Source organism: Pterocles gutturalis, unplaced genomic scaffold (genome assembly GCF_000699245.1).
Source record: "Pterocles gutturalis isolate BGI_N339 unplaced genomic scaffold, ASM69924v1 scaffold39427, whole genome shotgun sequence".
Classification (NCBI taxonomy): domain Eukaryota; kingdom Metazoa; phylum Chordata; class Aves; order Pterocliformes; family Pteroclidae; genus Pterocles; species Pterocles gutturalis.
The window spans coordinates 1-21477 of record NW_010109129.1 but is presented as its reverse complement, the minus strand read 5'-3'; the positions used below and the strand labels follow the sequence as shown (position 1 = coordinate 21477).

Here is a 21477-nt window from a genome sequence, read left to right as displayed (position 1 = left end):
CGTCAACCCACCAAACCAGGACCTGAAGCAGATAAATCCTTTCCATGCCCTTGTACCATTAATACGACTTTCCTTTTACATAGGGCTTTAATCTTGGCTTCTGGTTATATTACATCTCACCACTCGCATTGTAATCGTGCCTCTATAACGCTTAAGTGCTTACTTCTCAAAACAGTGTTAAGAAAGATACCTGCTGCATAACACTCGGATCTGTATATGTATGGGATTTTTTAAATAAAATATAGTATTTTATCACTTTTCTAGTGGGATCTAATTCGGGTTGCATGATGTACATTTAGGAAGCATAAATAATTTGTGTATGAGTAAACCTAAACCATAAGTGGCCATCTTCTGACATGTAAATATAACTATTTTTAGTAACTAGAAGAGATCAAGTAAAATAAACAGTGACATTTGCATGTGTATTGAAAGGCTTTGACCATATTGGTTATTGCACTGAAGAACACAATATTATGGCATATTAACAATAATCGCACTTTATATAGTTTATCTAATCACCTTTCGGTGCTATCGTAAAGCAAAATGTTTATTTGTGAAAAAGGTACAGCAATGAAATGTTTAGTAAGTGTTTCCTGTGGGAAACCCAGGAAAGCAATGGAGTGAAGATGAAAGATTGAGGAAAAGTGTACGTGCAGTTGCATGACAGGATGACATTGTGAAGTTTTTCGGATGAAATAAAAGTTTTCTGTTGGCAAGAACGTTCTGCAAGTAAACAGCTGTAGTGACATTCCTATGAGTGCAATCAGGTTGGAGTGGTCAGCTTTACCTAGTCACTTTTCACGTCTTGTTTGTCTACAGTGTTTGATGTACATTGTGAGCAGCTGTTCCCATTTTTACAGATTGAGTTTGCATCATTATGCTTTAGCTTATTTATTGTTTACTGTTTCTTTGATATTTTGTATGACTCCTACATTAGTCATGTCCTGTAGTTCTATTTTTGCACAGCTACTGTATTTTTTCCATACAAAATAAAGATTATTAATATACCTACGGATGAGAGACAGTCACTGGCTGGTGGCAGGAGAGACTCTCTCCCAACTTTTCCAACTACATGTTCAGTAACAGGGAACAGAGAAAGACACGTTCCTGGTTTTCAGATTTGAAGAAGAAATATGGATACTTACTTTACTATTTCTTACCTTCTGAAAGACTAACTTGGCAAAATCAAGACTCAAAACTCACGAATGTAGTGAACATTTTAAGAAAGCTAAAGCTTTTTCTTTGAAAAACTATGAATACTTAATTTCTTAAACAGAAATACTGCAAAGTAAAATTACCAACATTTTAAAAGTTTTTTCGGTAATTTCCTGGGAGCTTCCACTAGTGAAGATTTTCTTTCTAACAAACGTTTAAATGACAGCCACAGATTAGAACAGAAACAAAATTTTTTCTTTCCAATTGTTTCTGATACAATTATTTCCTTTAGCTACATATCATTTCAATTAATTTTATAAACAACTTCAAAACAAAGTGGTTTACCTCTGTTTCTGATGAGTCTCGAGCCAGCGACTGATGGCCATTTTTAGTGTCCTATTCGGTGTAAGCATAATAGAAGGGAGAGGAAGATTTGTCATGGGACTAGATCGTCTGTTTTTGCTGATCCAGTTTTCTATTGCTTCCTTTTCATAGGAATAGCCATCTGCAAATAAACCATCACCAAAAGCTTTTATTACAGATGCTTGGGCACTGTTACACTGAAGATTTTAGCTATTGAAATTTAAGAGGGCTGTAAGGGAATTAGTATTTCCAAACAGGAAAAGTGAGATATAGAAAAATTACCTGGTCTGTGAAAGCTCATACACATTTGTTTCAAATTACATAGTTACATGTATTACAATAAAACTTAATAGAGCAGTATTAAGATCAAAATTTGATTCAACTTTTAAAATTCTACTGTACTTAGCAAACTAACTAGTACAAGCTATTTTAGAAAGCACTGCAAATTCCTCAGTCAGTTACAGCTTGCATCAGTTCACTGATGGCAAGCCCCAAGCTGGGCACACACTTGGCCCTCGATACCTGTCTGCCTTCAGGACTTCAGCTCTTCACCGAAACAAGCTGCTACTTAAAGAACAGAGACAGCAGAATGAACTGACCCTCCTTCCCCCAAACCCCAGCCAAGTATCAGCACCAGCACTCAGGACCAGCTCTGTCTGATGAACTGCACCCTGTGTCCTCCACCCTCCCCTAACACAGAGCTACGCTCTGTTTCCTTCCCCTTCACCGAATATGAGACACTTACTAACATGGAAAAAAAATCATATTTACGCTGGTCACGTGCATAAAAGAAATGTGCAGTTTGCCATTCTACCTTCCTTTTATTTTTTCTTCAGCTTTACATAGCACAGAGGCATAAAAGCTTTACTTAACTTTTACTTCGCCTACTGAACAAAACATCTGGCTCACTTCAGTTAGTTACTTTCTAGTCTCAGAAATGTCTAAATTCCTCCAATTTGAATCTGCAGAATTGCCACATCTTAAACGTCAGCTGTGTCCATACTACAGGAACTTCAGTGCTATAGTGCTGGGCAGTAAAGTAAGTTGTTTATAAACTTGGAGAGTACAGAAGTTCCCAAACACAAAACCATACTTTCCTTCACCTGTCCTGCCACAAACCAGCCTTTCTCCTGCTGCAATCACTAACATTTCTGTTGTTATTCAGCAACTTCTGTAAAAACAAAGCAGTGTGAGGAACCCCAGATTTGCTGCCCCCACCCCACATTCTGGAAAGCAGAGGAATCCCACGTTTCCAGACAGCACTGTAATACAGCAGTACTGAATGGCACACAGGCAGTATGTATTAGACAGCAAATACTATAATTAATCACAGACAGCCTGTGAACATCTTCTTTTAAAAGGTCAACAGTTTATCTTAAAAATGCCTATTTGACTTCGGAATATACGTGTGAATAGGGACTGGCAGTAATTTCCAGCTTTTCAGCAAAGCTATTGTGCTCTAAAACTGTGTGCCCTTATTTCAAAATGACATTAAAAAAAGCATATGCAAGGCTGTCCTGCTGCTGCTGCTGTTTAGAAGCTCAAGCCCTGTTAAGTGCGTGCAGTGCTCACCACTCCAGCAGTTAGCAAATGTTTTCATATTTTTAATTCACAAAAGTCTGGCCTGATACCTCAAGACTGCAGGAAGTTAAGTCACTGTTCACAGAGCATCAAAAAAAATACACTGGTCTTTCGATGATTGTACACCACCCTCCCTGCCCCCAGTTAGAAATATAAAATACTAGCTCTTCATAAAATGTTTTAACTACGGAGTGTCTTCTGCTCCTTGCCTGTGTCACTTCCAAAGTCTCATTGACTTTAAGCGAATCTCGTTCTGTACAAGCTTCTAAGTGCCTTATACACAGTGTTCCAAGAGTAGCAATGAGCCTGGTTTTTCGGGCGTTCCTCCTCACCCCTGCCCCATGTACACAAATCCATTCTGCATTTACTGAGACAACTCTGTAATTGGGCTTGTAATTATATTTGCAAAGGAACATAAAGGAAGGAACATTTAAAAAAAAATGTGTACAGCCTCAACAGCAGAACTAAGTGAATTGCTTGATACAATTTTTCTCTATATTGGAGATACAACTTGGCAAATTAAACATTTACCGCAGTTCTGTTTGGTTGCAGCAGCCATTTAGAACAGTTTATCTGTCTGTAACCGACAAGCTACGCCCATTTCTGTGTTCCCACACCTGTCTGTACCCTTCAGTCATTCATTTTGGTCTCTGTCATTTAAAGACATACCTGCAGCAATGACAGGATCCTTCATAAGCTCCCTTGTTATAGGACATAAGAGCTCATCAGGGATGGGCACAGGAGCAGACCTCGTGTTCATCCTCAGTTCATCAATTTTCTGGAGAACTTTACTGCGCAGGCCTAGAGACTCTGAAAAGTTATTTGTACATTAACTGGAGAACACAGACACGTAAGGCAAAGAGATCAGTTCTTGTGTTAATGAGCAGCTGTGTGACGAGACACGGCTCCATCTCGCCACCCCCACCCAGCTCACTGAGCTCTGCAGAGCCCTGGCCACCAGGACAGGCGGTGCAACTACAGCACATCCCTCCTGCCGGCATGCAGTGACTGCGTGGAGGAATGAAAACAACGGGACAGCCGCCCTCCTGGCAGCACACTGCACCCAGCAGGACAGCAAAACCCACCAACACTGCAGCAGGACCAGGAGACTCCATCAGGAGGTTCTGGCCCCTGTTCCTACCCTCTCTGCACTGCGTAAGTGAAGAAAAAAACATATAAAGTAGAACCATCAGTATCAGCTTACTAGCATGTATTTAATCTCCTGCCTTTGAGCCACGTCTGCACAACACACACACCAGCAGCCTCACCCAGGGGTTCTGAGACCTTGCACCCAGGCCTTACGAGTCCTTGTGACTCTTCCTGGAGCCCCAGAACCACGTTCCTGCTTCATCAGTTCAGGCCACCCTTAACTTACGTTCTCACCTTCTCTGTAAGGGGTAAGGACGAGGCACAGTTCACAAAACGGAAGCGTGCAGCACCAAGAGCAACACCACAAGCCAGCTGCAGGGGTTCTGTTCTACAGTCCGAGTTACAGTTTGATGGACTTGTTGTTAGACATGGTACAAAGGAGAGCCCTGGGAACTATCGACCAGTGTGACTGGTAAGCACATGGAACAATCCTCCTGCGAGCACTGTGTCACACACAAGTTATGTTTATTCCCACACATTGTGCAGAATCAATTTATACTTCTCATTCATTAGAAAAACCAAATACCACAGTGGTGGCACGACTATCTGCAGAACAGCAGATAGGAACTCTTTTTTCATGGCCATGCGAGGCATCACAAACACTGATTAACACATATTCCCCCTGAAGGATCACAAGTTTATTTATCCCAGACCTGATGTGAGTACTTCTTATTGCCTATTGCCTGAGAAGATGCAGTTGCTGTGAATCTGAAAAAGGAGCCGTGACTGTGTTTGAGCCAGCAGCCATTCTTTCCAACTTCACTGTGAGTAGATGAGGAAAGAAGAAATCTGACAATAAGTAAAGTAATTTTATAGTTCTACAGACTGTCACACTACAATTTTAACCTGTCAGGATTGGAACTACATCCCAGGTATCAGTAATCTTCATCTTGCAGCAGTGTAAAACATTCCTCCTTTTCAAAATTGTTTTATGTCAAAAAACCTGCCAGTGTAATGCATCACAATTTTTTTCTTCCCATCTAGTAGTGGCAAATAGCACTACTCTGGTTATTTTAGTATTGAGGATGGAAAACTAAAGAGTTGATACTACAGTCTTCCAACCAACTGCTCTACTCCGTCTGCAGACTGCCAAGGAGACCATCCTCCACACAGCAGCGCTTCCAGCTTCACTGAATGGTTCATCAGCTGCCTCAGCGTGTGCAAAGGGAGAACACTCCATCACACTGATAGGCATTTTAATCAGCAAAGAAAAGAGGTCACAGAGTAAGAAAAATATAGGCACAAGAAAAAAAATTCACCTACATTTCCTTAATCAGGATTATGTGATGACATGTGTAAAGATAATGTAAGAACTGAAATACAGTACTGAAACACAATAAAAGGTTGTGCTTATTCCTAGGAAGAGTTTTCATGGCAATTTTGTAAAAATCTACAATATCCGTTTGGAATCAAGAAAAAATTAAGAATATAACCAAAGGAAAGAAAGGTAAAAAAGGAAGCAAATAATTCTGTAGTTGTAACTGGATTTTGAGGGCATCTTCTACAATCTTCATCACATGGGCAATCCTTCCTGAATCCCTCTCACGCAAACAGATTAAAGGTTATCGCATCCAGTTTGCACCTCAGTTAAATCTCTAGGCAGGGATTCATGACACATCATCTTTTTACAACTAGTTATAAAAGAGCACTTAAAATAAGATTTTGTTGATATAGGCAAAGCACGTGCAATTTTCTGTTTAATCTATATTGAGCAATTCCCCCAAAGCGTCCTCCTCCTTCGGTACACATGAACGGCAGATGAATCACAAGTGATTCAAATTCTGCTCCAACATGTTGTTTCCAAGCTCATTCTCAGCCCCAGAGTTTCTTGATAAAGATGTGAAACAGAAAGAACTTACTCATGCTTTTTGTATCTACATAGAGTGAAACCTTAAAACCAAAAGAGGAAGACACAACCCCCACATCTTTGATCGCACATTGCTAATGAAGAGAAGACAAAGCCTTTGTCATTTAAAATTACAAAAATAGCCTGTCAGATACTCTTGAATTTTCTATGTATGTGGTGAAGTTTGAGAACTACTAACTGTAGAAGAAATGGATATAACCATATAATTTAGGCTAAAAGGCGATATTGTTGTACTCAGTGGACAGAGGAATCAAATATCTACTATCAAGAAAACTAATATGAGCCCAGTTCAGGTCTTTATCTACTTCTGCTTCAGCTCATATGTACAATCTATCCTCGCTGCATCCTTTTATAGCAAATGAAAGAGCCAGAAAGCAACAGCTTCTCCTAATCAGCCTGTGTTCTATACATACTCTGTGTAAAGCCACAGCCATCCTTTGCATCTTACAACTCAGATTTTGTTATTTGAGATTGGAATTGCTCTTGATAGCGTCATCACAAATCTATGGGGCAACATATGCTTTTGTTGATTTTTTTCCCCACAGAGCACACTACGTTCACAGGTCAGTTCTCCTCACTGGTTACACTGCACTCAGTTCTCACACAACTTTCTAGTCAGTTATTCAATTAGCCTCAGCTGGAGATTGCTGCAAGAGTGTCAAAGAAATGTGTGCAGAAACTGAGGAAGCCAAGTGTCTTTCATGAATGAGAATTCCTGACAGCTTCACAGCATCTCTGTTGATTTCTAGAATTCAACAAAACTAGCTGATACACAGATACTACGATCTCACCCAGACCGACACCCACACCCCTCCACACATACACACACACACACAAAAAAAAAAAAAAAAAAAAAAAGAAAAAAGGAAGGGAGCAGTCTTCTTACAATGAAGAATACTAACTTCTAAAAATAAAACTGTACTTTTAAAATGGTTTCTTAACTCATTCAGCCTTTTGCTATACTTGATCTCACTTTGGCAAACATACCAGCATCTCATTTACACCTAAATCTGTCCATCAAAATGAACAGAGAGCTTATATTCAGAAAGTTCTGGTGTAGTTCACCATGCCTAAATTTCTTATTTCAGAATTACCATCGTGGAATCATTACTACTGCAGCACTTCCTTGTGATTCCTTCTAAAATGCAATCACAGTTTTTCAATAAAGCGACAGGACAATGTATAACTAGGACACCTGGTGAATTATGAAGCATCTGAGCCAGGCAAGCTTTGCTTGATCCTTACTAAACGTCAACACCAAATGCCTCATCTCCAAAATAAGCAAAAACTAAAGTATACCTTGTGTTTTTCTGTTCTGGTAACAGTACACAGCAGAATTTCACTGCTAAATTCAAGGCAGTTGACCACACAGTAGTATAAACATGGCACTCTCACAGACTGAGGAAAAACTATAGAGTACACGAAGTCTATCTATCAAAGGCAGAATCATTAAGTATTCACAAAAGCTGAAATTCCTTTTCCACAGGTTAATGATACAAGATCTAAAAAGGAAAATAGATACAAAAGCAGGTAAGACCAATTCACATGGCATTGTTGGTGGAAATGCATTTTATGTCTCCAGGTATAAGCAAACACACACACACAAAAAGAGTTTTGTGGATAATGTGACATTAGGGTTTTTATCAGTCCTGGTAATTAAATAAAAATGCATTTCAGGGAAAAAAAATAAAAATCTGTGTATGGAACTCCTAACTCTCTTTCACTCCAACATGTCACACATCCTCTAAATACTAAAAACTGTTCAGATTTCTATACTCTTACCAATTTTTAATTCATTAGTCAGACTTTCTTTAGTAAGATTCAGCAGTTCCTTGCCATCGATGTTATTCCTTTTGAAAAGCCCAACAAAGTCTGCTAAGTCTTGTGCACAAAGCCAGGCTGAAACATCGTCCTCTGACCAGTCTTCCACAGCCACCTTAGATTCATTTTCTACAGCATTTCCTTTGCAAAGGAGAAAAAAGACAGTTGAAAAAAAAACCCAAACACACACACACACAACATCCCCCCCCCCCAAAAAAAAGAAAAAACCCCAGTTGTAAAAACAATGGCAGTGATGAACTCTGATTTTCAAGTGTTCTCAGTACTACACATTCCTCAACATCTAATAAAAGAAATGCTTATTCGACATGATTTCAGTGGGGTGCAATAATTTGGGGTTGTCTTTTACCTGTCAAAGTTTAGAGGAATTTAATCTCTCAGATGCCTACGCTTCTATCAATTTGAATTGAACCAAAATGCAGAGCAGCATCAGATGACACTGAAACCAAGTCTCGCACCGCCTTAGAAAAGAAGACCAAAGCCCAGCCTTGCTCCTGTGCTCTGAGCAAAGCTCTGTATCACAAAGGGTCCACATACTTTAGGTGCTGATACATTTTGTACCATTATTTATCCTGTTTTTTTCACCTGTAACAACTGGTAAGCTTGTACTTCTTGTTGGCAATTATGTGTGATATTAGCATATTTGCTGTTTAACTCACTGCCAATGACACTTGATCAAAAACCTCTTGGCGCTCTGGAAATCAAATTCGTCTTTTAAATGCTGTCCCCAGAGTAAGAAATATCAGAAAAGAAGATATAGCAGATTAATAAGAATAATATACTTCTAGTGTCTTTTTTCTTTAAAAACAAAAAGAGAATACCTCTGTAGGGCATTAATAAGATCAATTCAGAGAAAAGATAAATAACATGCACGGAATCCTGAGGCTGCAAACTAACTGCATGTAAGAAAAAGTGGTTTTTTGCCTCTTCAGAAGGTGTTCAACAATACTGTGCTTTAAAGAACAGATGACAAATACTTCACACCTACCTGCACAGGGGTGCTTAGGGTCAAACTGCCATATGTTCACAGTTTTATCCATTGAACCTGTGGCAAGTAAGGGACTATTTGGTGCAAAAGCACAAGTTGTAACATATCTACAAATAAAAATAAATGTGTGAAAATTCACAAGAAAAGGATTTAATTTTTTTATTAACTAACAGTTAAACAGAATAATCATACTGAGTTCTTACCTGGTATGCTGAGACAAAGTATGAAGGGCATTGCCAGTGCTCTGTAAGAGAACATTTGTGATTTTGAATCTTAAAGAAGAAAAAGAACGTTCATTCCTTTGTATACTTTCTTTCAAGATAAGGAAGAGTATCACTTCTTGGAAGATGACAGAAGTGACCTTCAGAGAAGTTACACAACCTCACCAAAGCTGATCAGCACCAGCATCAGAAATACAACTCGAGTCTCCTATCCAATTCACTGAGCACACCAGCCTTCAGCCACGAGCCAGCACGAACTCCACCGTAACATTGCCAGAAATACCACCGGCTGTTGGCTCACGTGGATAAAAACATTTCATCTACAAATCTAGGATTAGAAATGACTAAAAGTGAAGAGGCAACTGCAATTCAAATCGACCTCATGCTACTGTCCTTCAGCTGGGCCAGTAATTAATCACCTGTGGCTCTCCTACTGAGCCACTAGATGCCACTAAAAAACAAACTCCTGCATTTCCACACCATTTTAACTTTGATTTGAAAGATTTTCCTTCTTATGAAAGACAGTATTTCCTTGACAGGTACAGACAGCCTGGAAAGATGAAGAACAAAGTTACTCTGAATCACTAACTGATCGGTCATCACTCTGGGCTTTGAGCTGTCCGCCACGAGGAAAGTGCCCTATTTCAGGCTGAAATCCCTCTCTGTCCCACAAAGGTTTATTGTCCCCACTTCTCATCAACAGCCATAAAAGTTATTGTCCCCTTTTATAAAAACCTAGGGCCACAAAAGCTGACAAACAGTATGAAGAATTACTTACGCTGTGGTTTTCTGCATCTTTCAACTTTCTGGGGTTCCAAAACTCTAGGGGACTTCTTACATACCTGTCAAAGCTTCAAACCCCTAAAATAATGGGCCAAAAACTGGGAGGTATCAATTAGTGATTTTGGTGACAAACTTTAACCCTAACTGAAAAATTATATATGTGCAGAGCAAGCCGGAGAAACTTAAAATTTCTTCATCCTTTATTTTCAGCAAAATTATTACTATTTTTAATATTAGAAAATACTAAAGGTAAATACCACTTATAGCTGAACAACAGAGGATGTAGTAACAGTATTATAGAACATGCCTAAACAATGTTTTGAAGAAAAGACACTGTATTTAACATAAAAATTTTCTTGAATTCTGTATTATGCTTCTATTTTATGTGCACTTTGTATATAAATAACCAAAGAATTTCTGTGATCACCATTCCCAATTTCATGTCAAAAGCTACAGTTCTTCTTGCTTTGGAAACTAAGATAAAATTAGGATAACAAAAAATCCTTCTACTTGGATATGAAGATAACATGTAAGTATGGAATTAATAGAATAATACTCTACTGTAGAGAAATCAGATAACAAACCCCTCAAAGAAACATAAATAAAAAGTGAGAAAGACTGATCAATTCTCAACAGACATTTTTCTTCAAACTCCTCCCTAGGCCTCAACGTACAGTAAATAGTTTTGGTTTATATAGTTCCTATTCTTAATATTTCTTTACGCTGATAAGACACTGCAGAAGCAGCGCTGATACATGATCTTGCACTATGCTATACTTACAGTTTCATATATGATGACACATTTGTCCACAGACCTTTTAAAAAAAACACATCAACATTAAAATGATGCACAGAGGAAAAATTAAACTATTTTTAATTAAGAAGAAAAAAAACTCCCTCCACAAACAAAATAAGACTGAACAGATTTCTTACCACCACTTTAGGAAAAGCATAGATATCTGAATCCCCCCCACCCATGCCCACCTTGAAACAACACTGATCAGCTGTACCTCCAGCATGATGTAAAAAACTAGTTAAACATGAAAACTCTGCACTTTCATGAGAATTTCTGACATAGAGGATTTGCACAGTGCTTATGCAAACTGGCCCCACTCCCGCTGCTCCCCTGTCTGCACCGTAGGTCACATCTTTGCCAGCAGTATCTGCAAAGCAGATGCACAGGACCTGGCTAGCCAGGTTCACTCTCTTCTGTTTGCAAAGCAAGCTAGAGGAAGTAGGGCAATGACATACACAAAATATAAGTACTGCAATGCAATCAGTACATAAAATATTTCCTGAAATACAAATTGCATAGTTATTTACCATGACAGCAGCATTTCTGAAAGACTTTATGGGATAGACATTTCACTTATGACAATAAAAGTGAAAACAATAGTCCATATGTCTAATGGAAAATAAAGTAACTCTAGATTACAAAGGTTCCTAACGATCTTCAAATACTGAAAAAGACTCCCTTAAAAAGAATACAACGCAAAATGTCAAAGCAAGCTCTTGTCTCCGGGGCTTTGTGTAGTTTTAAGTTTATTTGCGGGCTATTGTAGTCTTTTCTTTTTCCTTTGCAAGACAACAGTTTTTCCGTTTCAGTTTAGAAAACCCTTGTAAAAAAGACTCTAATTAAAATTTAGAGTCGAATCGTTGTATTTATTTCAATTTGCCACTTAGTTTAGAAGTGATTAAGCACTTTTCATGAAAGTACAGAATCATAGCATACAGTCATTAATACTGATAAAAACCTAAACTGATATATCTCCCTTATTTATAATGCCATCTTTCAACAGCTAGAAAGCCACTTTATCTTTGTGCTGCTGATCACCAACAACATTTCAGCCTGACAGCCTCACCATTTTTCCACACAACTTACCACCCAGTTTTCTGACCTGTATCTCCCCGGTTTGGGTCCAAGACAACGCTGGGAGAGCATGCCAGAAGCCTCGCTGAAGCTGCAGTGTGAAGCGCGCAGAGCTCCCCCCTCGCCCAGGGCAGGCAGGCTGGGCTTGGCCGGCCCCTGCTCAGTCCAGCTGCTCGCCCCAGACACGCTGTGCTGGGAAGCAGCTCCCAAGCCCACTGGAACCCTCCCAGAGACTGGAGCTAGGCTGACCGGCCCGTCGGTCCTCGGACCCTCCACTTGCCCTCCTTGGCCCTAAGCGCAACGTTTGCATCTTTATAGCCATCAGGAACCTTGCCATCACCTCCACCCTCCTGGGTCCTTCAAACATCATAGAGCGACCTCGCAATGACACTGGCAGCTCCCTTGTCACCCTCTAACAAAGACTAATGACAATATTAGTCTCTGATGGCTCATGACTAATTTGGGTCTTAACCGTTACTCTGTGCAGGGCTGACATCAAACACACAGGTCTACAGTTATCTCAGCCGTGCGCTTGTCATGGAAAAAAGGCTCATGCTGCCATACCCTGGCTGTGGAACAGGGAAGAATGTTTAATTTCAACCAAATCGATCCAAGACAAAAATCTCAAGACATTTAACTTTCTAAGTAGTTCCTGAAAGCGCGTGAGTGAGAAGGAAATCCTAAATGGTGTCCCGAAGAGATGGTAAGATTGCAATGTAGATTTGTATTTAACTGGTGCTGGAGTATGCACCTGAAAGGCTACATAAATGCCCCAAACCCAGGAAATCATGGATGTCAATACCAATACTCAAGAGAACAGTGCTTGCAACATCCTAGATTTTAAACTCAGCCACCCACAAAACACAGACCAATTGGAAAGACACTTCAGTAGTTCTGGAGGCCACAGAACTATCCCTTATTACTGGAAACATATTTTGAAATCTCCAACTCTTTTGAACTTTGTTTTACAATACTGAAGCGCGAACCTGGGCAACCATCTGCATGAAATTTAAACAAGTAAAATATACTGCTTACCCTGAAACTACCATCTGGCCATCGTAAGAAAACACACAAGCCAGGACTGGGGCAGAATGTCCATTCAATGTGCATTTACATTTTAATTCAACACCTAAAAAAACAAAAAGTAAATTACATATGGACATATCTGACAAGGTGTAAAACAAGCTGTTTTTCAGAAGCATAAACCTGCACCAAAGATCTGACTCTGGAACACACTGTCTACAAAAAAGGGGATAAAAGATCACAAGAGACAACTTAATTTCAACATCTCTGATTTCCTCACTTTATAGTCTTAGCGTGTCTAACATTGTTTATTAATGTGTATCTGTACACACACTATTCATCCGTACAGACTTCTATATAAAAGAGATCACAAAAAAACACCCTCTGAAGATGTTTTTGGCCATCTGCCTAGTCTCCACACAGCAGTCACACATCTACATCTCAGTTTTAGCAGGAGCAAACACTGTTTCCATTTCTCCAGCTCTTGCTCAAGGTCCAAGATGAAAGGAAACTTCTCCCTAGCCTGGCAGATTACGAGGTTCCAACCATATCACCCTGCTCAAAGGCCACAGAAGAAATGTCACTAGTTACCAAAAGGTAAAAAATCCAATTAAACCCAAATGTTTATCATAACATTAAGTTTGAGGGAATTGGGGGAATTTTTAAAAAATCTTTATTTTTACAATTATTGATAAATAAATCACTAAATAAAATCTGCAGGGCCCAACGTCACAAAGTGCTGCATGCCTTAGATGCTCTCCTGCTAAACAATTAAAATAAAACTTTCAACTGGTGGTAAGCTTGGCTGCGAATCCAGACAGGAGTATAAATTTGATCTTAGATGTAAATTGCCACTAAAGACTTAAGACACTGGAATAGGAAAAAAACATCACTATACACACCTAAGAAATCTGCAAACAAAATAAACCAGAGTTTGAGCTGATTATCTTGACCACAAGAAGCCATCTGGAAGTAGCTGAATCCACGTTCACCATCTGATAAAATTCAAATATATTAATGGGAATCAGAAGCTGAAAATAACAGCATACTTCCTTAATCTCAGTACTACTTTTAAAAAGTGTTAATAAAAATAACTGCCTAAGTTCACAAACCATTTAGACATAAGAAACAGGTATCACTGTTATACTGTTTCCTGAACAAGCAGATAAAGGCCAGGACTGGGCTCATATTTTAAGTTTTCTTGATAGTAAATGTTTGATTCCTCTGTCTACTAAGTGCAACAATATCGCCTTTTAGCCTAAATTATATGGTTATATCCATTTCTTCTACAGTTAGCAGTTCTCAAACTTAACCACGTACACATGTACAAAATGTGAGAGTATCTGACAGGCTATTTTCATAATTTCAGATGTTCATTTTTATAAACTAAGTGTTGTTTCATGACTGCAGTCCAGCCAACCATCTGAGAAATACTGCATTCAAGATGAAATCCCACAGTAATAGTGTTATAGCTTTCTCCTCTCTATTCAGTGGATATGAACATTTCTGAATTATCCTGTTCCATTCTAAACGTGTTGTTCCAGCCCATCATCACTTTTTTTTTTTGTATTATTAAGTAAGTACTATGCCAAATTATTTGCTCTTCTACTGCACTGAGCTGGCATACCAGCCTGACACAAGTCACCGTAACAATCCTTCAGTGGCATTACCTCTTCCACTACCAAGGCAGAGAATTCCTGTAAGAAGCACCAGAATTAAGGCTGGAAATCAGAAAAATCATAACAGATGTTTTAAGGGCTCATCTTCCCAGCTCTGTAGTCACCAGAAATATAAAAATATTTATTGTCAAAGAGTCTTACAAAATAACCGCAGAGATTTTTATCTCCATGTTTTCACCACATGAAGTATATTTTAATTTTATGGTTATCACAATAAAATCCTAGTACACAGAGACCTGTCTGTTCACAGGAACAATCAGATCTACTGCGACTGTGACACATCTTAAGACTTACCTCAAATCTGTTAAAGCATCAAAGTGCGTGATTTTTGCCAGGATTTTACAGTGTCAGATTTGGGTCTTACAGAGATGAGTAGCACCCATTAGCTATCACACTGTAAAAACACATGCTTCTTGGTAACTAAGAACATGGTACTTGGAACCTTGCTCTGGATGAGAATTTTGTCATGATGCACAGACATTGACACCATTTTACAGGTTATCGATTCGTTAATGGGGTATTACAGTGTTGTACATGCAGAGCTCTTCGGGATAACCTGGAGGAGGACTACACTGTCTTCTACTTTTTCAGCAGAAAATTGCAAATGTTTCTTCCCACTATATAAGCTTAAACATGCAACTCTTCAGTATTCCCACACAATCACACAAAAAGGCTGTGTTGCAATGTAACTGTAGTGGGTTTGGCTGGGACAGCAGCTCCTATGGTGCTATGTTGGGGATTTGTGACCAAAAGAGTGCTGGTAACACAGGGATGCGCTAGTTCCTGCTGAGCAGCGCTTGGGCAGCCTCGCTGTTCCCCCCCCCGCCCCAGCGAACAGGCTGGGGGGGCACAAGGAGCTGGGACAGCTGACCCCACTGACCCAAGGGTTATCCCACACCATACAGCATCGTGCTCAGGAATAAAAGCTGGGGAAGAAGGGAGGACATCTGGAGTTAAGGCATTCGTCTTCTTAAGCCACCGTTATGTGTGATGAATCCCTGCTTTCCTGGCAATGGCTGAACACCTGCCTGACGATGGGAAGCAGTGAATGGATCCCTCGTTTTGCTTTGCCTGTGCGTGCAACTTTTGCTTTATCCATTAAATTGTCTTTTATATTAACCCAAGACTTTTGCACTTTTGCCCTTCAATTCTTCCCCCGTCCCACTGGGAGAGAATAAGCGAGCAGCTGCGTGGGGCTGAGCTGCCCACTGGCATTAAACCACAACAATAATTTGAAAGCCCATACACACAAATGCAACACTTTCCTGGAGACAGCTACAAGTTTAGATAAGCAATTTTCAGTATACATGTTTTTGCATATAGAAAAATCTATATTCTAATTATTTTAGTTCCACAGAAAGCCTTACAAATGTGAAATTAATGAACACTGAAAATAATTCACAATGCAGCCCTGAGAAAGGCGTACCCTATGGTGCCTTATGTTTTTGATCTCAGTACCCAAATATACACAAGAATATCAGATTTCCTTCTCAAAAGAAAAAACAAAGTTCCTACCAATCAGACCTGTGAAGAAGCACACAATGACAAAACTGAAATGCACCTTAGACAGCGAGGTCAGCAAACACAGCTGTAGGACATCCGAGCAGTGCCACGTCTCACTGGGACACATGAGATTCTGGGCTCACTGCTCCCCAGATTCCTCCCAATGAGAAAGTCCAGCGCAGGAAAGCAGTCTATCTGTTCATACCCGCTTAGGAGGTTTATTAGAGTTCTGTGCATTGCTGTGATCCAGTCCCACCCCTCAGGGAACCAAAGAATGGAAGAGTAAAGTGGGAATGGTGATCCAGCACTGCATCTCCTAACGGCTTCGCTTACAGACACTGCACAAACCCCAACAGGATAATCAGCTACCAAAAGCTATCATAAGCATCCTAATCACTTTGTTGACCTAGTACATTCCTTGTCGTCAACCTGACCACACCTTTTACTAAGAAACATGCAGAATATTCTAAAACATCAGCTCTTCCCAAGGTCATTTGAATCATGAGCACTGACACCTAAAAGAGTATGAAAACTAGGGAGAAACAAAATAACCCATTTTTTCCATGTTCCTCCCCTGAAGAGTCAAGTAACTAACCAGAAACTGGCTGTGAAGAAATATCACAGCAGGTAACGCCAAGATCATGTGCTTTCTCATTATGCAGGCATCTCATTTTATCATCCCAAACGGTTAAATCACCACACGACGATCCAGTGACAAAGAAATGTCCATCAGGAGAAAACGCACAGGCCACCAAAGAACCATCTTTAACATTCCCAGATCTGAAAAGCAAGAGTACACAGCATCTGAATTTAGAATAAGTAATGTTCTGCAGAAGTGATCTCTAAAATGCAGTCTGACACAATAAGCCAAACCCTTCTACGATTTACACTTGGAATTTGTAAAGAAGGGAGAGAAACTGACAGCAGTTGTGGAAAGAGGCGCAGAATAACCACAATAACTGCAGGAACCAGGACCTGTTCTTCGACTGCAGGAGGAGAAATGTGAGATGGCACCCAAGGCAATAATTTTAACTGAGTAACAAAATAATTCTCAAACTAAAGACAATCTGCATGGACTCACCATTTGGAAGGCACAATGCATAGCTATAATTCTATGGCAGGATGAATTTTTAAAGTCAAAGATAAATACACAACTATCATAACACAGAGTCATATGTACACAAAGAGGGGAAAGACTCCCACAATTTCTCTGTTGTTTTTAAAGACAGAACAGAACACCTACTAACCTGTACGATAAGCTGTAGCTGAGGAGAGCACTTTGTGATTTATGACACATGGTTAATTTTGGACTACTCGTACACAAGAGAAAGCAATGTAAAAAAATTACTTCTATGTTTAACCAAGTCAGACAAAACACTTTGTAAAACTATCTTAAAAGAAAATTCCTAGCAGATATGCAAGTGTGGTCAACCCAACATCCTTTACGTTATCTGCTAGTAACCTAAAGTCAGCTGAAAGTGTCTCACTCCTTTTGATGGAAACTAAATCTGTCCCAGCGCACAGCTGAAAGAGCAGGGAAAAAGTCACAGCCATAAGCAACAGTCATACAACAAGAAATGTCAGTCTTATTTACTCTGTCACTGTATTTTGTATAATAGCTGCTCATTCTCTTTTGCTGATAGGAATTGTATTTACTGCCAGAGATGTCACAGAAGACAAGTCAATAAGCTTTCCTGAGAGTCTCTCTAATCAGACCCAGACCTTCATAAAAGCATTGACTCCCTTAGTTCTGTCATTAAGAATACTGTCAAATACACTACAGTGCTTCCTGCTTTTATATTTACAATTCTTTTTCCTTAGTGCAGCTTTTAAAACTTTTCTTCTTTCACACAAAAAGCTGCAGATTCTGCGCTGAAAATGTAACAGTACAATAAATATTACTGTACATGTTCAGAGTATGCATTTGAGACTTTCGGGTCAGGTATCAGTAACCACTGAACAGGAAACAGAGAACACTTTAAGGAATACACAAAAATTAACTTGCTTTCATGTTGTTCACAGGGATCACAGGGATGATGTAAGCAGCCACCTTACTTTACAATTTGCACAGACAGCCCATTACAGCAGTTGAGGAGTAACTGGACGCCTGTGCTGTGATTACCACCTGTACCTTCAGTCAAGTGACACCACAGTGTTGTAAAAGGTGTTCTCTTTTTTAGCACCAACACAATCAACTGTTGCAAAAGAAACAGAGGACCACAAACTGATATTAGATGGTTAACTAAAATTCTCTGATGTAATTTTTAAGTACTGTGATAATTCCTAAGGAAGGAAAAGGGGTAGGTGCAGTTTTCTATCTGCAATTACAAATGACAGTAATAATAAAAAAATTTCATCAGCTGAAAATATATATACACACACATCCCAAAATACATACAATTAAAGTTCAGCTGACTACTGTTGGCATGTTAACACTTTGAAAGTAACTTCTGGAAGTGAAGTGAAGGGGACAGGATTGCAATGTTCAAGTTCTTTCTTGTTTCTTTACAACAGAAACACCAAAGTAGGATAATTTCTGCTTAAAACAACACCATAGTTTCTACATATTCGTTACACATTCATCATTCAGCTTGGAGGAAATTAAGGATGTAGGTATAAAACATGCATAACTGCCTGTATTAACAGCATATACTTGTACGTGATGCCTTTTAAATATTTCTGGGGTTCTCCCTGTTGCTAACAAGTATTCTGAACAAAAAAAGAACCTCTTCACTAGTAATACCACAAAATAGATAAACCCTTAGACTTCAGAATACTAATGACTGAAATTACTGATCACTTGTATAATGCAATATAAGGCACACAGGACAGTCACGCTCCTCTGACGGTATATTACGTATCATACTACATATGTTGACCCACTGTTTAGAAATCAGATGCATGCAGTATGCAATGCATCCCGATTCCATGTTAAATCAATGAAAACACTTCCATGAACATAAAATATCAGGATTTAGATGAAAGATAACTTAGCAAAAATTAAAGCTTCCTGAGATTGCCTTGTTTAACTTAAAAAAAAAATTAAAAAAAAGACTCAGCACCTTCTCCCTCTCCTACTGATAATCTTTTGGTCTTCTAAATCCTATTCCTGTTCCTCCGTGATACCAGTCAGTGGTGTAGGTCTGCAGTACAGCATACTACTTAAATTATATTCTTGTCATTGTAACCAAGGCTGCCAAAAAATACGTGGCACTCACCTGTACAGTTTCAATGACTGCGTGTTCCAGAGAACAACGCTCCCATCCGCTGCCCCCGACACTAGATAGGTGGACTCAGGAGAGAATCGGCAGACCCTGACAGGACTGCTGCTGGGCTGCTCCAGCACTGCCAGCACCTGACCGTCGCCAGTGTCCCAAACCATGGTAGTGCCGTCTGTTGAACATGAAGCTAAAACATGTCCTGATGGAGAGAAGCAGCAGCAGTGGACAGCGTAGGTATGACCTTTTAAAGGCGAGTACGGAAGCTCTGTAAAGTTGTTTAAAGAATAAACACGAATTGTTTTGTCCAAGGAACAAGTAGCCAAGCACGATGATGAGAAGGCACAGTAGTTGACATCATCACTATGATCTGCTAGAGTGTGAATCAGTGTCGGCATTTTATCTACTTTCAACAAAAATATCTGAAAGAAAGTTTAACAGTTAGACTGATATCTCCTAGTTCATAAATGAAACATATTACCTTAAGACACAGTCTCCATGAAAAAAAAAATAATTTAAGAGGCAGATTTTTTATCTAAGCATTATTCTATCTTCAACTTAAAAGATTAATTGCAGCACTGAGATGAGGGTTTTATGATTTGGTTAAAATTAACCTACACTTTTAATGTCAAGTTGCAATGGTGCAGTACAACATAGCAGCTACCTGGTCTTAGCACAGTGGCAAAGCAAGTTACTCTAGTTACTTAACTTATGCTAAGAAGCTCACTGTTCAAATTTGTTGTTATTTGCACCTGCACTAGACAGAATGGAGCTCGCTGTTCAAATTTGTTATTATTTGCACCTGCACTAGACAGAATGGAGTAAACAGACGCTGCCAAAGACAGCCAAAGCATTAATCAGGGCTGCACCAGGAATACAGCAGCATAGAATGGTTTGGGTTCAAGGGACCTTCAGAGCCCATCTAGCCCACCATGGCAGGGACACCTTCTACTAGCCCACGTTGCTCAAAGCCCCGTCCAACACTTAGAGGGATGGGGCATCCTCAGCTTCTCTGTGCCACTGTCCCACCACCCTCATAGTAAAGAATTTCTTCCTCACACCCAATCTAAACCCACCTCTTTCAGCTTAAAACCATTTCCTTGTCCTGTCACTGCAGGCCCTGGTGAAAGCCACTCTCCATCTTTCCTATGATCCCCTTTTACATACTGAAAGGCCGTAATCAGGTCTCCCCGGAGCCTTCTCTCCTCCAGGCCGAACAACGCCAATTCTCTCAGCCTGTCCTCAAAAGAGGGGCTTCAGCCCTCTGACCACTTCCACGGCCTCCTCTGGACCTGCTCTACCAAGTCCATGTCTGTCTTGTACTCCAGAAACTGCATTCGCTGCTACATAAAACAACAACTGAAAATAAGAACTCCACATACTTAAGACTGCTGGGACCAGCTTAGATCTCAGCATCAGAAAAGCGATTTACACTGCTGATGTCCAGGAAAGCCCCTAAAAGGTACAATCCAACCAGCTCCTCTGCTGCAGAGTTGTTTCCTGAGCATAAGGAAGCACAGAGCCCAAAGGAAGTGCCTACAACTCCTAAAAGTTGTTTATGCTGCACTAAAGTAGCAATGCTTATCTAAAACAGCAGACTATTATTTCAGAGCTGATACAACTGCAAACAAGCATGTCTTTATACACACACACCCCCCTTTGTTTTTACATATAAATACATATACATGAATGTTTATACACATGGATGTATAAATATGTATAAATGTATGCATACACACAAATACATATGTATACATATATATATAGACCCAAAGGTACATCTAAGGGCAAAACAACTGTTCCCTTCAGGCAGCGTATGGCATGCGAATTTAGTTAAAGATCAGATCTTTGAATACTTTCTGGTTTAGCTTCAGCTTCTCCCAGTTTTGCTACTATTCTCTGTAAAACCATTAAACAGATTAAGCAGTGCCAACAACATCTCTCATCTGGAGCAAGAAAATCAAGGCACTTCCTTCAGCCACGCGAATTTAGAGACAAAAGCCTGGCATCTGCAAAGGTCAGACTGAAAAAGGCACCTTCATCTCCTTCTTACGGGATTTTCAGGAGCTCGGTGCAGAGAAGTGAACCTAGGACACAGAGTTTTGGTGTCAACAGTTTAAACTACCTGAGGGCAAGAAAAACCTGGTGCATTTGTCACCAGAGGCGTTCAGCACTGCAGCATTACCTTCTCTGGCGATTACATTTTCCTCCCAGCCCGCAGGCCGCCAGCACCTGCTC

At 39.8% G+C, this 21477-nt stretch overlaps 1 protein-coding gene across 1 annotated transcript; it reads right to left on the bottom strand.

Annotated features, from left to right (window-relative positions):
* Positions 1 to 1496: 1496 nt before the first annotated feature.
* WDSUB1 (WD repeat, sterile alpha motif and U-box domain containing 1) lies at positions 1497 to 19637 on the bottom strand. Its single transcript, XM_010072885.1, has 10 exons — positions 19240 to 19637; positions 16617 to 16801; positions 13742 to 13834; positions 12852 to 12945; positions 10728 to 10761; positions 9146 to 9186; positions 8943 to 9049; positions 7898 to 8077; positions 3769 to 3909; positions 1497 to 1660 (listed from the first exon to the last, which is right to left on the bottom strand). The coding sequence occupies exons 1-10, from the start codon at positions 19635 to 19637 to the stop codon at positions 1497 to 1499; spliced, it is 1437 nt and encodes a 478-aa protein (XP_010071187.1).
* Between the last annotated feature and the right edge of the window lie 1840 nt (positions 19638 to 21477).